The sequence below is a fragment of the Parambassis ranga genome, chromosome 8, assembly GCF_900634625.1.
Source record: "Parambassis ranga chromosome 8, fParRan2.1, whole genome shotgun sequence".
Classification (NCBI taxonomy): domain Eukaryota; kingdom Metazoa; phylum Chordata; class Actinopteri; family Ambassidae; genus Parambassis; species Parambassis ranga.
In genome coordinates, this window is record NC_041029.1 from 14,590,571 (window position 1) to 14,606,003 (window position 15,433).

Genomic DNA, 15,433 nt, shown 5'->3' on the forward strand with positions numbered 1-15,433 from the left:
TCATAGTACTACAATAGTATTGTGCTCATAAATGATTCACTCTGTGGTGAGACAGCAGGTTTTAATGATGCAGTTTAAAACAATGCTCCTTATACAGTGAAGTAATCAATATCTGTGTTTAATCCTCCCAAATAGCTGTTAGCTTTAGGTCTTAGAGTGGACATAAAGATGTATGACCCCTCCATGACCCGATAGGCTTCCTGGAGTACAGTGCAGGAGGTGCCATCTTGGCAGTGCTAGATTCAGTCATACACCTATTTCTCTATGACATCATGAGATGTATTAAAGTTTTTCTGCTAGACAGTTGACATAAATGAGGAACATTATCCACAAAGACCAAAATAGATGTTGCACCAGGCTGTAAACATGTTTTTTTCTGCTGTAAGGTTGGACGTTTTAACACAAAGGGGTGGTTTGTGTTTAGCCATCAAGTTCATATTTAAAGGATAATTCCAGGGTTTCAAAGCCATTTATCATCAGTCCACTCAACATTCTGGTTGCTGTGACTCAGTCTCAGGTTCTCAAAAACCTCTTCATGTGAAGCACATCAGAAAAAAAGAACATAAAGAACAAACAACTCTGACAAACGTAGTGTTCCAAATCCCATTTTTATTGGTCGTTGGATTTTAGGTGAACCAATGGCACGAGAGAGATTATTCCACAATATCAAAAAAATTATACAAAATAATAATACAAAAGGAAGTTCCAGTTATACAAAGCAAAGATGTGGACTTTTTTTTTTAAATTTTCCTACTGCCCAAAAACTCAAGAGTAAGGCACAGTCATTACCACATGTTTACCCTTCCACATCCATTTGTCTAAGCCTCAATTTCAGTTGCCTTGGTGACGCAGGCTTCTCCGAGGACAACCGTTCCTTTTATTTATTCCCTAGAGATTCTCAACCCTTAAAAAAATTGGTCAGAAAGTTGGACGGGTTTGGCGAGGGAGTGGCTACAATCATGACTTTGGATGACTGAGAGAAAGGTGGAAAAGCTGTGGGCGCGTCGTGCTACATGACTGCATTACATTTCCATCAATTAAATAAACTACTGATTCTTTTCTCTCTTTGTAAACCCTTCTTTACTGAAACAAACTATATCCAGTCATTTAGACAAAAAAAATCACTTAAAGGGGACACAAGGCTCTCAAGTGTGGCAGAAACAGCCACAGTGTGCATGTGAGATGATTTGACAGGTTGTTTTAGTAGCACCAGGTTCCAGTTTTCAGTCTGTTAAATCCAGTATGGAAGGTTTGGTAAAGGCTGAGGTGTGTGTCTGGTTGAGGGGGGGAAAAAAAAGCAGCTTTCTGTCATAAAATCATGTCGCTCCCGTTGCTATGGCTACCTACTATACATTTACCCATGATAATGTCTGTGCCTTGGACGTAGAAAAAGAAAGTGTGCGAGTTTTTTTCTGGCATGCGAGTGCAGTAAACATACAGCATGTGGCTGCACTAATTTTCATTCTTATTTTCTTACTTCCTACTTCCTGTTTTGTCCAGGAAATCCCCTGCTGACCAATGAGAACACAGCTAGAGAACATTTTGAATATTTTGTACACTTGAGATCAAAAAGGGTGGGATTTAACCCATCATCTAAGATATCTTTATCATCATCATCATCATCATCAGATCGGCTCCAGTCATTGAAACGAAAACACAAACAGGAAGTCGCTTTCAGCCAGATCCAACCAGCTGTTTTGTGTGATTGGATCAGGTAGAAACAAACCAGCTTGGACACCATAAATACTGCCACCATGTGCTGCTCTCACTCTCACTCACACACACACACACTCATACATTCATACACACTTTCATACACAATAGACGAAAGGACTCTTCTACCACAGAGAGGGACAGGCCAATTGTAAGGCGAGGACAGAGTGAGTGACAGGTTGAGCAGCGAACCAGATCGGAGCAAGGGGAAAAAAAGTGCACAGCCTCATGGTAACTATGGCAACAGATAAAGGTCGGCACTGCAGAGCAGAGCTGTATGAGGGAGGATAAAGGGAAGGAGGAAAGGCGTCTCCTTCCTCCTTCTATCCTTCCTGTTCTCTCTATCAACATATAAAGTACAGGATATAATATGAAGAGTGGGTGGAGGTTGTGGATAGGTAGATGTACGGACGGGTGGTACGGGTGGTGTTGTCGTGCTGCGTCGCCATTCTTCATTTCCTTCTCCAGCAAGTGGTTGGCGACTGTATCCCCCCCCCCCCGTTGCGACACCCCAGTTTTCTCCTCAGTACTCCCAGAGCGTGGCGGTGTCCAGGTCGTCGGCGTTAGCCTTCAGGACGCCGGCGTGGTCGCCACGGAGGTACTTGGAGTCGGCGGCATGGCGGATGGCCAGCTTGTTGTAGTCGCAGAACTCAAAAAGGAAGTCGACGGGCGTGTCGCTGCTGCTCACCACCGACTGCTCGTTCCCCACCATCCAGTATTTCCCTGTAGAGTCTGCAGGAAGAGGTGGATGGATTAAAGATGGAGGAAAGAGGGAGTGTCGAGTGTCAGAAAGGTGGGGGTAGGGTGTGAAAGTGGAGGAGGGAACAAAAGCTTTAAACTCTTTGTTTAAAAATTACATGTGAAACTAATCTGGATCAAATCCCTCTTTGTGACACAGTGAAAATAAAGAATGGTGATTTAATGCCTCCACATGTTCTGACACACAACACCCGTCTGCTGGTTCACTCCGACACTGACCTTGCAGGCTGTACGCTCCGTCTCTGAACTCCAGGGTGAAGTAGTCGTAGGAGGAGCGGTTGGAGTCCAGCGTGCCCGTCACCTTCCTGCAGCCGATGAAGCCATGTTCCCCACGCAGCACGATGATGGGGCGGTTAATCAGCTTCATGATGAACTCCTCAGACTCGCCTGTTGACAGAGAAGATGCAGTGTAAACTCCACAACAGTGCTGAGTCTGCATCCACCTCATTAGAAAAGTGGTGTATGTGACATGAAGAGTGCAAACGGCTCAGAAACTGCAGCGCAAAGTAAAAAAGCTTCAACCGTAAACGGCTAACGAGGAACAGCAGTGATGGTGTTTCTTCACACGTGCTAGTAGTCCAACAAAATAATGTATAATAATAATTTCAATTTGCAGTCGTCTTGGTTACCAAGATGCAACCACTTAAAAAGATGATATTTCACAAGCTTGACTAGAATGTGCAAATCCGTCGGGAAATTGCAGTGTGATTACTGGAAGCTTGATTTTGGTGATAAATTTGATTGAAGAACAGATGTTGGGATTAGAAGTTAATGTTTCCAGGTTGTATTTACATAATTTTATGTTAGATATCTACGCAGCTACAGCCATAGTTGTAGAATGAGAGTTAGTTAGTTAGGTTGTTTGTAAATGTAAGTTGACATTTGGCTACAAATTTCATATTCGAGGTCAAGTTTTATGCTTGATTTTAGCATTTTTGGTAGAGTGTATGGCTGCGACACGGATAGAATAGCTGCTAACCTTCATGTTTTGCTCTTGTACTTTAAGACAGCCTCATGTGTCATTGTTTCTCCCATCCTTTAAACTCAAACTGCCAGATTATCAATGAAACTCTTTACCAGTCATAAGACACAGCAGCTGCCACAGCTTCATTACCAGCAGACTAGTTAAATGCTGTAGTAATCACAGAGCTGTCATCAGGGCCTAATAAACACAGACGTATACCTGCAGGCTTAACCCTTCAGGTGCTTCATTTTTCAATGTTCAGTTTTAAGAGCCATTGTGGGCGCTTATTTTATCTAGGAGGAACATGTGGTTACTATAAAGCTCTATAAAGACAGATCTACCTTGTCATCATCACCTTTCTGGCTGTTCGGGCCATTCCTGCTGTTCAGTGAAACTGAAGCGTTTTTATGGGCAATTTGAGCCCAAACTTGGAACATAAAAACTGTTCAAGTTCAGGTTACCGTGGTGATAGAGCTAGGATTAACTGGGTCTGTCCTGATCCTGAAACAGTGTCTGATGGTGACAAGGTTGTTGTTTCTGGAGATCTTTGAACTTTTTGTGCTCAGTTACTGGAAGCAGAATGATTTTTGGCATCTCGCTGCACCTCAGAGAGTCTCACTGCTTACTCAGGACTTTGCTCACCATGTTTTCAATCAACACGATTAACAGCAACACTTTGGCCAGCCACATCCGGCTGTTGGGAAGCAGAGCCACTCTGCTCAGAAGTGCTGCTTTGAGACCCGTGAAGCCACAATTTAATTCCAGCCGTCGGCACCGAGAGGGTAAATCAGTTATCTGCACTGACCTGCGGAGTCGATGGTGGCTGCTAGCTGCCCGTTTTTCTTGGCAGCGACGTATTTTCCATTAGCAGCCCGGAGAGTCAGCCTCTTCCCACGCCACTCGATGTCAAAGTAGCAATTAGCTGACCTGCAGAGAGAAAGCGTTTCCATGGCAGGTAAATATCCAGTAGCAGTAGAGTCACACAGCTGTTTTATGCAGCTGTAACTAGATAGGACGGATTATCTTGTAGGTGAACAGCTTTCTAAACCCTTTCACTGCAGTATTGTTCAAGTTTTGTCTTCGGACTCGAACCACATGAGAGATTTCTGTGGTCTAATTTATCTGAAGAATGTGACGGATGAATGTGGCGAGCGTCCTGCACCATCTTATCTTGGAGGGGCGTTAACTCAGAACACGACTAACCTGACCTGGCAAGCTTTTCAAAATACAAGGTAATTTATAATAATTGAATAAAGATCACCGAAGATCACAGGGTCAAAGGTCGGGAGGTTACAGCTAGCTGCCCCCTGCTCCTAAAAGTCTCTCTGCAGGTTGAGGTTGAACATCTCCCACAACATGCCACTGCCATGACACCACCCTCTTCACCTCCCACACACAGATGCACACACAGAGCCATGACGAACCATCACTGCCCCCCGAAACGATTTGTGACAGACTGCAGCAGCTGTGCTGGAAGTTACAGATGTGAGCATGTGATGAGTGATTGTGTGTGATTCTTACTTGGTGGAGGCGGTGCACTGCAGGCCGCCGTTCGCAGTGAGGGTCCAGTATTTCCCAGCCGCAGTCCGAAACGCACACTTCCTGTTTTCGCGGCAGATCTCCACCTGGAACACTTCCTGGTCGCTCTCTTCGTCCTGATTGGCTGACAGGTCCATACCTGAGTGGAGTCAGAAAAAAAACTTAGTAGTTACTGACAATATGTATATACACACACACACACACTTCATCTGATCAGCATCAGACATACTAAATGAGCAACATCAGACAGCTCAGATTAGAGAGGATTTACACAGCTGCACACACACAGCTGTCACAGTCCAGACAGACCACCATACTTCAGAGGATTAGTGGCTGATAAGACAGAGCCACAAGAAGGAAAACAGTCAATCAATCAAAATGTGTGTAACAGTCATGCTAGCAACCTCTGGAGGCTGTAAATATCTCAAAATGGTTGAGCTTGTGTTGAGATGCAGACCCTGAGTTCATGTTAATCCAAATACAGGCAGAGAGGGGGACCAAGTGTCTGAGAAATAAAGTAAATACTGCAGTTCCTCGAGTGTCCATGTGAGGCTGGCTCCAAAGGAGAGTCCATGTCCATGTCCATCCATGTTAAAATGTCCAAGTTATAAGGGTGACAGACATGGGTGGCCAATGACAAACGACAAGTTTTTTCATTTAATATTCAATTAAAAAATTTAAAAAATCATTTTCTAAATTAAGGTGCTTTTCCAGTCCTCTTGATGGTTTGGGATTTGGCTCTCTGATCAATCTTCTTACAGGCAAGTGTTGCTAATTGGCAGCCATCTTGGCAACTCTGCTTTGATGTGATTTCAGATTAACAGAAACAAGCTGCATAATCAAGCTTATTGATTATGGTTTGATTTGAAGTTAATATTTGGCTTTTTAAAGACGTCTCGTCGAGCTGTGGAGAGTGACATTTTACAGACGAACATTTGGCTGATTAATTTGAAGAAAACAGGACCAATAGATCAATGAGAGTAGTGATCAGTACTATTGTTACTGGAGCTGCAGCTGCTTTGCTCGGGGTGTGCATGTGTGCACAGACAACCAGACCTCATTAAAATCACATCAAACACACTCAGGCACTTAAAGAGACAAACAAATATGAGCAGACTATAGGAAGAACACACACACACACACAATTGCTCACTTCATGCAACACAATGCATCCTATTGTATATGATGAGGTCATGGCGAGGATGGACTTATGGCCAGAGGGCCCACAGAGAGACAGAAGTGGGCTGACTGTCACAGAGTAAATGTGTGCAGAGTGAGGGAGGGAACCAGAAAGAGAGATGTGTTTCAGCAACCACACCAGCACGCCCCCCCCCCTCCATGTTGCTGAATGCATTAAAGGGAAACTTTGTACAAATAGATCTTGTTTTTCTTTGGAGTAAGTCTTCTGAGTCATAATTTTAGCTACAAAAGGATATGAAATTAATTTGAGGGTTTCAGTTTCAGTTTTCTATAACAAAATCTTCCACTTCCTCACTAGCTGCTAATGTAGTCTACAGCTAATCAGCTTAGAAAGTCATTCAAAGCATCAGTTTCACCCTCACCGTCTTTAAAGGATGTCTTGGTTGTCTACTTCTCTGTTCTGTTTATGCATGTCTTAGTCCAAAAACAAAATTGCTATGGCATAAATATCACCTGACCTCCAAACAGCACGATGTTCTACTGCTTTTAGTTCTCGGTGTTGCAGAAATGGTCATGGGTGTCATGCAACAGGGCAGAGGCACACCCAGGATATCATAACAATGGCATGCTCCAGAATAAGTCCTAAAATCCAGAAATGCTGTTTTTTAGCATCTCCGGATCCCTAATCTCGAAATCAGTGAGTAATCCGGTTCAAATTACAAAGAAATACGACTTTCTGGGCAGCAATGCTTCTTCCTCTTCTCCTCTTGGACTGTGGACGAACTTGATGCTACATTTGTTTTGTCTTAGACTACATCCTTCAAAGGCCGCATTTAAAGGCCACATGTGGCCCAACCTATCCCGACAAAGGAATTCACAAACTGACCTTTTGTGGCAGAGGAGTACTGGTATCAACTGCAGCTGTTGCTAGGTGATAAGAGAGCACTTTGTGACAGCTGGTAATGCAGATATAAAATCCTCTGCACACCGATTTACTATTTAATAACCTTAGCTGTATTCGAAGGCCACGCCTCGATGGATGGTGAATGGTGCTAATTAATGTAGCTCCAACAATATCAATAGGTGCCATTGTGGCTATTTTTACACGATCAGTTGATACGTTTTTTTTTAATGCTTTGATCTAGCAATCTTAAAAATCATACGTTTGACCTCAGTAAAGTATTACATAAGCTCTACATTGTTCACTTTCTGTGTCAGGAGGAAAAAAAGAAACACACATTAGGCCTCTCCTGTTGAGAGCTCTCAGTCTGGGATCGAGTTTCTGCAGAAATATGTGCAGATACATGTGCACGAACACACACACACGGATGATTAAGAAGGAAAATATAACCGGCCATAATGGGAACCACATGGTGGAGAGAGGAGGAGGAGGTACACAGAAGATGAAATGTAAGTTTAGCTTCAACAGACAAGGAACACGTAAGAGCAGGAAAAATGGGGAGGCCTGCTCCGCGAAACTGTCCTGTGATCCTCGCTGCTTCCTGCTCAGCCAGCGCCAGCTCTCTACAGTAGCACAGGAGAGGCCGTTTATCACTGCTGAGACTAAACCGTCGACCCACAGGGGAAACTCTGACCTAGGGGAGCAAACTAATGTGATACATAGGAGAGACCCATCTGTCACGTGGCTTATAAACACTTAGCTGTAATGATTACAAATCGAGTAACCAATGAATTGAAGGACCTTAATGTGAGAAAGCATCAGCTACTGTCAAACACATCATGACTGAGTCCTCAGTCTCGAATGTGTGTGTGCATGAATTTCACTATATGAAAATAAACCAGGAATGTAACAAAAGGCACATTTATACACGACCTTTGACCCTGTGAAATACACAACACACCAACGCTCGCTTGATTTGACTAAAGTATTTCCACCAGAATCATTTGAACTGATCTGGCATAAATGACAGGAAATATTTAGATAATGTTATATCAGACAGACACACAGCATACACAAGGAAAGAAAAATATTACTAGGTGCACAAAGAGCATGAAAACAAAACACTGACAGAGACAAAACACACACCATGGTCCAGAGAGAGACCAAGGCCACCTGTCAGAGTGTGTGTGAGAGAGAGAGAGAGCTTACTACACAACCTAACACTGCTCAGTTTAGCTTAGCATCCACAGAGACCTCTCAGTGTAGACTTTGTAAACTTTAGATTGTTGTAGACAAGGACACACGACGACTGATCACGTCTTATCGCTCACTTTGCGTCCTTCACTGACTTGTCTGTCGTCTATCAGAGGAATCGGCCTTGCCCTTCAGCAGCTGATTCAACATGAATCACAACCTAATGATCGCTGTTGACGCTGCATTTTCATGGTGTGATGCGAATAAGCATATGCTAGATCTGTTGGTAATGGCAAGAAAAAGGTGGAGAAGCTTGTTGCAAATTGAGGAAATTTTCCTAAAATGAGTCTGGCCAGCCATACCCTATTCACTCTGAACATTCTCTCAGTAAACTGGGCCTGGAATCAGTACCAACCTCAGTGCACCAATCATAACCATTTATCTGAAACGGGGCGGCCTTTATGTGATGACTTGTTGCTTGAATTTGAAGTTCTGTAGCAAAACCGACATCAGCAACTCACCTATGAAGCTACTCCACTGCATTTGTCTTTTGTCTAGTCTGGTTGTCATTCTGCCTACGTCACATGCTTCATTGCTCTGGTTTTACAGCTATCCAACTGTGTTGTGAGGGAGTCTGCATCCGTTGGTACTGCCCCCCCTAGAAACCCATCTTGAATCTGCAGAGATTAGTATGGCTGCACAGGCAGCCTAAAATCTCTACCTAAATCAAAGAAAACGATGAAGGAAGGCATTACTTGGGTATTTTTTTGTGTTTATCATTTTATATATCATCCACTGTTGATGGAGGTTATTGCTGAAATGATGCCAGTGTGGAGATCTCTTAGTACAGATGCAGTCATTGAAGGAGGAGGGTCTGCAATCACAAACTCCATGTTCCCATTTGGCACACCACACCAAGAGAAGTGGCCACACATGCAGAATCCACCCTAACCACACCAAACACACACATACACACACAGTCATGTACTTGAAAAGCAACCCCTCCATCTTTCTGTCCACTCCACCCACCACATTCAGCCTGATGGCGGCAGGCACAGATTGTTGTCCTCGCTCTCTGTGAACCAGCAACAGCAGCCTGCTGTGAACACACGCGATTGTATCAAACGCACTTTTGTGTGTGTGTGTGTGTGCCCTATTGTTCAGCAGGCCTGACCGAGTAGGCGACCAGCTGGAGCACAAACAGGCACCAGATCATCAGCCTTTGTTCTGATCCAAACAGACACACATACTGCTTACACACAGTGCTGACAGAAACACCGCTGCAAATAAAATGAGGTCAGATACAGTATTGTGCCCGGGGATGTCCCAAATCTTTTGGTAAATTGATTTTAACTTCATTGTCTGCAGCAAAAATCAACTGAAGTAGAGTTGGAATTTGAGTTAATGGACATTAATGTGGAGACACACCCAGGGCAGGATGACACACTGGAGACCAGCTGAAGTCTAACCTATAATAAAGCAGACGACATGAAAGAGGAGAGTTTCCCTGCGGGAACGTAGATGACATGAGGCAGCTAACACCACACACACACAGACACACACAGACACACTCTACAAACACATTAAAGCGTCAGCATGAGCAGCCACTGAGCATTACCAAGGATGCATGAATTGATCACTCCCTCTGCTTCCTTTCTATTGGGTTAGCCGTGTTGCAGACGGATGGAGCAAATCACCACCCTTCACCCTGCAGGGATTATCTCACACCAGCCAAGGTCGGAGCTGTGTGTCTCATTTCCTGCTAGCAGGGGGTGAAGGGTACGGAAAGGGTGTCAGGGTTGAGTCACAGCCAGAGACTCTGTCTCCTCTCTGTACCACACACTAAATTACAGAGCCTGATTATATCAGACAGTTTAAAAAACCTTCATGAACAATGAAAATCAGAAGCACACAGCTCCGGGACAAAAACATATGTTATGATGCTCTGAATGTGGCTGTTTATTCTGAGCTTGTTGCCCACTATTGTCTGATCATTTTTAACAAGGCTTCCATTCACAGATTCCTGAGCATTAAATGAACAGATTTATACCACACTCATGGATGTTACAAAGCATCAGCTAGGCACTGGTTAGCTTAGCTTAGCACAAATGGTCCTATAAATTATTTTGTCGTTGCACATAATTTTCATCACTAACAGTTTTGAGACCGGTTTGCCCCTTCAGAGCCACCATACATGCAAATGTCATCATTCAAAACGGTCGAACTGTATCCAACGACGCCCTGAATTTGTATGCATCTAGGCTATGTTTGAATAACGTGCTCTTTACTTTACTAGATATTTACATAGCTAAAACCCACATTTAGCATAACAAAAAGTATGCAGTGTGTGCTTTAGGTAGCTAACTGATGCAGTCATTTGCCTTGTTTTGTCAGTAAAGCAACCACATCGCTACGAGGTGCCATGTTGATTTGACTTCTTCCAACAAAAAGCATAAAAATGCATGTTTAAACTGCAGATAACACAATCACTGTTAGCCTGGCTGTTTAAAAAAATCAGCTTTGAGCTAACTAGCTGCGGCGCCATACTCAACCTACGCAATACTCTGCAACAAACATTCCAAAATGTGCGTTCCTGAGACTTTTAACCAAACTTTGGCATTTTAAACCTTTCCATGTGGCTTTACTCATGATCTCTAGAACTTCACAGACTCATACCGACTCTTGTAAATTGAATTTTGCGTTAACAGACTGCAGATTAGTCACAGGATGCAGCCAGCTGAGTAACCTGGCAGGGATCAGACTCAAAATATACAACCAGGAGCTGAAAAACCAAAGGCCAGCAGGGCATGATGGATTCTCACCATCCATTTAACTGACCAGCACTCAGTCTTCACTCACACTAAAGCTACAGTTTAGGGCACTTAAAAGGCCACTGAGCTCTGAGCTTACTGACTGATAATTGTTTCTCGGTCCGTATGAGGGTCGTTAAATCGTCTCTCAGGGAATTTGTGACCAGGGGTGAAGAGGAGTGGACGTTATGAGCCGGAAGCATGAACCAGCATGGTGTCATGAATTATGAACAAAAAAAAACCGATGGTGTGATGTGCAGCAGCCACGAGACAAAGTTGCATCGTTCCTAAATTTCATTGTTACTTAAAAGCTACGAACAATAAAAACCATATTTTCTGTTTTAAGGAATGTGTAAAGATGACGTGGAATGTCTTGACTCGACACTCGTGTCTCCAGCTAATGACAGGATGTCCAAACCAGATTTACTGCAAGCTTGATAAACAACAATTAAGCATGACCGTCTGAAATCATCCGCTCCGATTGGACGAAAAGCAGATTTTTGGACTGACCCACTTCAGCTCGCTCCAGTCAGGCAATCCGGGTTTCAACCACCATCTTGGCTCAGGTCTGCCAGCACTGTGAGCAGCTGTCGGTTTTAAAAAAACATCTGGAGCCAGTTTAATTCCTCTCAGCATTTTAATCCACATCACAATGATCCAGTTGGTGGTTTTCCTCCAAAGATTCAGGTCTCCTGCTCGTTACATGCAGGGAGAACATGGGTTTAATCAGACAACTACCTGACCTTTGGACTACTTTTTTCCTGTATTTTAAGATGACACATCCACAGAGGGAGTATAGATCAGATTGTAGATGAAGAGTCTCAGTCATCCAGGTCATCGTCATTCAAAAGGTTGAAGTGAGGCATCTGGACTTCTCTGAAGAGCAGATGCCTCACTTCATCCTTTTTAAAAAGATCAAACTGTAGTGCTCTTTTTTCCCAGATTTGGAATATAAATAATAAATAATAATTTTGTTTTCCCATTAACAGGCGGGCGATCTGACAAACCACCAAAACCAGGATCATTTGAAGCAACTTCAACCTGTTGACTGACCCCAGGTGGAGGTTTCAGCTGATTTTTTAAATCATGAAGACAAAAAACAAGCGAGCAAACATGGACGTAACCCGTAAAACACATTTTCTGTTTGTTTACAAGAAAGCAACAAAGATCATCCAACACCTGATCTGCTTCATAAGGTTAGCATTAGCAAAGCCTGTCCTGCAGGCGCACTTTGAGACGACAAACCAAATGCGCATAATAATTTTCTGGTGTGCACTGAAGCTTCCCGTCATCTGTACACAACATTTAATTGGCAATATTACTCATAAATAATCCGATCAGGTCGCCAACCTGTTCGTTCAACCTCCAGCCTTCAAACCTGGCCTCCATTTAGTGTCACAGCCACTTATATGAACTTGGATAATGACAAGCGAACAAACAGGACAGACAGGCCGTACTCTCTGAAACCACATAAACCACTCGCCATTCTCAGCTCCTCTGACCGGACGCCAAACACTGACGCCAAAGAGCATCAGTCTTATTCCTGTCAGTCGGTCTCTATGCAAATGACAGCAGCGGGTTGATATTTAGAAAATGATTCACACACCTGCTCTGAATTCTAATTTCTGTTCATTTCTTGGTGCTGACAAAAGGGTGTTAGATGACGGATGTCTGTGATAATGACCACAGACACATACAGAAGCTGGAAGGAGTGGGGGAGGGGGTGAGGATGCGAAGGAGGAGGAGGAGGAGGAGGGGATGGAAAAAGGAAGGAAGTAAGGAAACAAGAAGGTGGAGATAAGCTTGTGTCTCAGCTAAAAAGCAAATGCACAGAATTGTATAAAAATTCAGGAGTAGATTCAGAAAATGTCAGCTTTTTTTGGGCCCATACATTAAACAGATTCAGCCGATGAGCCAATTAATACAACTGTTCATTTTTTTTGCGGTTTATCTCCCAAATTGTGCTTTCATTTTGTACATTTTGCCATTTCATGGAGCTCCTCTGCTTTGTGCCGGCTCAGCCCTCCACTTTAAATCTTACTGTGCACATTTGAATGATGCCCCACACACACACACACACACACACACATCCCTGTGTAAACTTCATCAGGCCTTTAGTTTGAAGTGATTCTCATGTAAGGAGGCCAAACACCCCCATTGTTTAACATGTGTAAATACACACAGGCCTGCTTGTGTCTGTCACTATGTAGGCCATGTCCTGTATCCATCATTGTGTGTGTGTGTGTGTGTGTGTGTGTGTGTGGTTAGGCTGCAGGGGGGATTCAGTCTGACATTCCATCACGTTAACCCTTCCTCTGCCCTCTATACACACACACACACACACACACCGGATAACTGGACCGGACCACCACACCCACCTTGCCGGGTGGAGACGTTCCTGTCGTTGGCAGCGGTGAGCACGACCTGCGGGTGGCTCTGCTCCAGCACGAACAGCTCATCCTTGCCCACGCGCGCGCTCTTGCCGGACTTCATGGTGCCGGATGGTCCGGACGGTGCCAGATACCTGCCGCTACAGTCCCTGAAGGCCACCTTACCGGAGCGGAACTCCAGCGTGTAGCCCGTGCTCTTGTCTGTGGTGGCGACCAGCGCGCCATCGTTCCTCAGGAAGCGGTTGTCGGAGGTCTGCAGGTGGTAGCGCTGCTCGCGGAACACCAGCGTGATCATGGAGTCCACCCCCCATGGGACGTCCCGGTCGATGGCGATCTCGTCCACCTTGTCGCTCAGGTGCGCGTAACGTTTGCGCGTCATGCTGAAGATGTTCACCTGCGGGTGCATGGCGATGTGCACGCTCCATTTCTCCGCCACGGACACGGTCTGGGCGAAACAGATGATCCGGTCCTCGGTGCCGCCCAGGTAGCGGCCATGCGGTTCGGACTGCAGGGACCAGCGGCCGTCATCGTGAGCGGTGATGACGAACCGGCACTCCGAACCGGGGCTCTCGCTGTCTCCGGTGACGTTCCCGTCCTTATCAGCGGCGATGTACCGGCCCAGATGTGACTTGAGGAAGAACACGTTCCCGGTGGAGTCGTCCCCGCTCTGCTCCAGAGTCCAGATCTGCTTCTTCTTCATGCTCGTGGCGGATGCGTTGATCTTGAAGCCGAAGGTCTCCGCTGTTAAGTATTTGTTCCCGCAGTTGATGAGACCGAACTGGATCTGCAGCATGTCGCTGGTTCCGTTGGTCGCGCCGTTGGTTGTCATGGTCGGTTCTGTGCGCTCGAGTGTTGGACCCGGACCGGTTCTTTCTGTGTGTCTGTCTGTGTGTGTGTGAGAGAGAGAGAGAGAGGGATGCAGAGACAGAGGGGGGGGGGCGGTTCTGCAAGTGAGCTCGCGGCTGAAAGGGTGGGATGCTCTGCTGCCTCGCGTGCTTCTCTTTGTTTGGGGACTGTGTGTGTGTGGCTGAGTGGGAGTCTGTGAGCGCGCGCCGCCGGTCCTCAGTGCTCTGCCTGTCTCAGCAGCGCGAGCCCGCCGCCACAGCTGCAGCCTATATAACCATCAGTGACGTTGTTTCGTAGGCCACGCCCCCTCCCACAGCCAAAAAGAAGTCAGGGATTATTCCTGTGTGGATGTTCGTTTATTCTGTTGATATAAATTGTTACCAACTCATTCTCAGTTTCCTCTGTTTTTCATCTTTACTTCTTCCTCTTGTCCTCCTCCTCCTCCTCCTCCTTTTTCTTCTTCTCTTCTCCTCCAGCTCTTGTCCAATCAGCTGTGAGTGTGCAGAAAGAGGAAGATTGTCTCTAAAAGTTTTTCCCCTTTACAGTTTATCACACAGAAATGTTGTTTTTCCCTCAGATGATAAAATCATATCACTTTCTTCATCACACACCGATCACATGGCCTCAGCATTCAAATCATGAGGACTGTGTGTGTGTGTGTGTGTGTGTGTGTGTGTGTGTGTGTGTGTGTGTGTGTGTGATCACCCACAAAGCTCCATTCATGGCTTCATGACTGCAGCACGCACATCAGAGGGCAGGAAAGGCCCAGCTTCATAAACAAAGAGGCCAAACAGTTCGATGCCAGTGTGATCTGTTTGGCCTTCTTCAGTGATGGAAGCTTCCTCCATCACTAAATAAAGCTCACATCATATTGACGTCCTCAACATCTTTAAAACAAGGTTTTGATGCTCCTCTGTGCCTCCCTGCTCACTGCTGGATTTACAAACACAAAGTAAACTGAACCCTAAAATGTAATCCAATCATCAGTGGTAATCTCTTTCCCTCTAGTGCAGCCTGAATAAATCCAATCTTCAGGCAGAACATCTTCAAACAAATCAAATCTCAGCTCCACTGTAATAAAATCACAAGACTGCTTCTCCTGTATTTTCATGTTGGGTCTAACAGCCTGAGCTTTCCCACATCTCTGAGATACATCAGACACAGACAACACATGCAG

General features: G+C 45.0%; 1 protein-coding gene across 1 annotated transcript; it reads right to left on the reverse strand.

Moving 5' to 3' along the window:
• Positions 1-589: 589 nt before the first annotated feature.
• On the reverse strand, positions 590-14,485 carry fscn1a (fascin actin-bundling protein 1a). The gene is made up of 5 exons (XM_028412865.1): positions 13,399-14,485; positions 4,958-5,114; positions 4,242-4,363; positions 2,692-2,859; positions 590-2,445 (listed from the first exon to the last, which is right to left on the reverse strand). The coding sequence occupies exons 1-5, from the start codon at positions 14,237-14,239 to the stop codon at positions 2,237-2,239; spliced, it is 1,497 nt and encodes a 498-aa protein (XP_028268666.1). The 5' UTR covers positions 14,240-14,485; the 3' UTR covers positions 590-2,236.
• Positions 14,486-15,433: the final 948 nt, after the last annotated feature.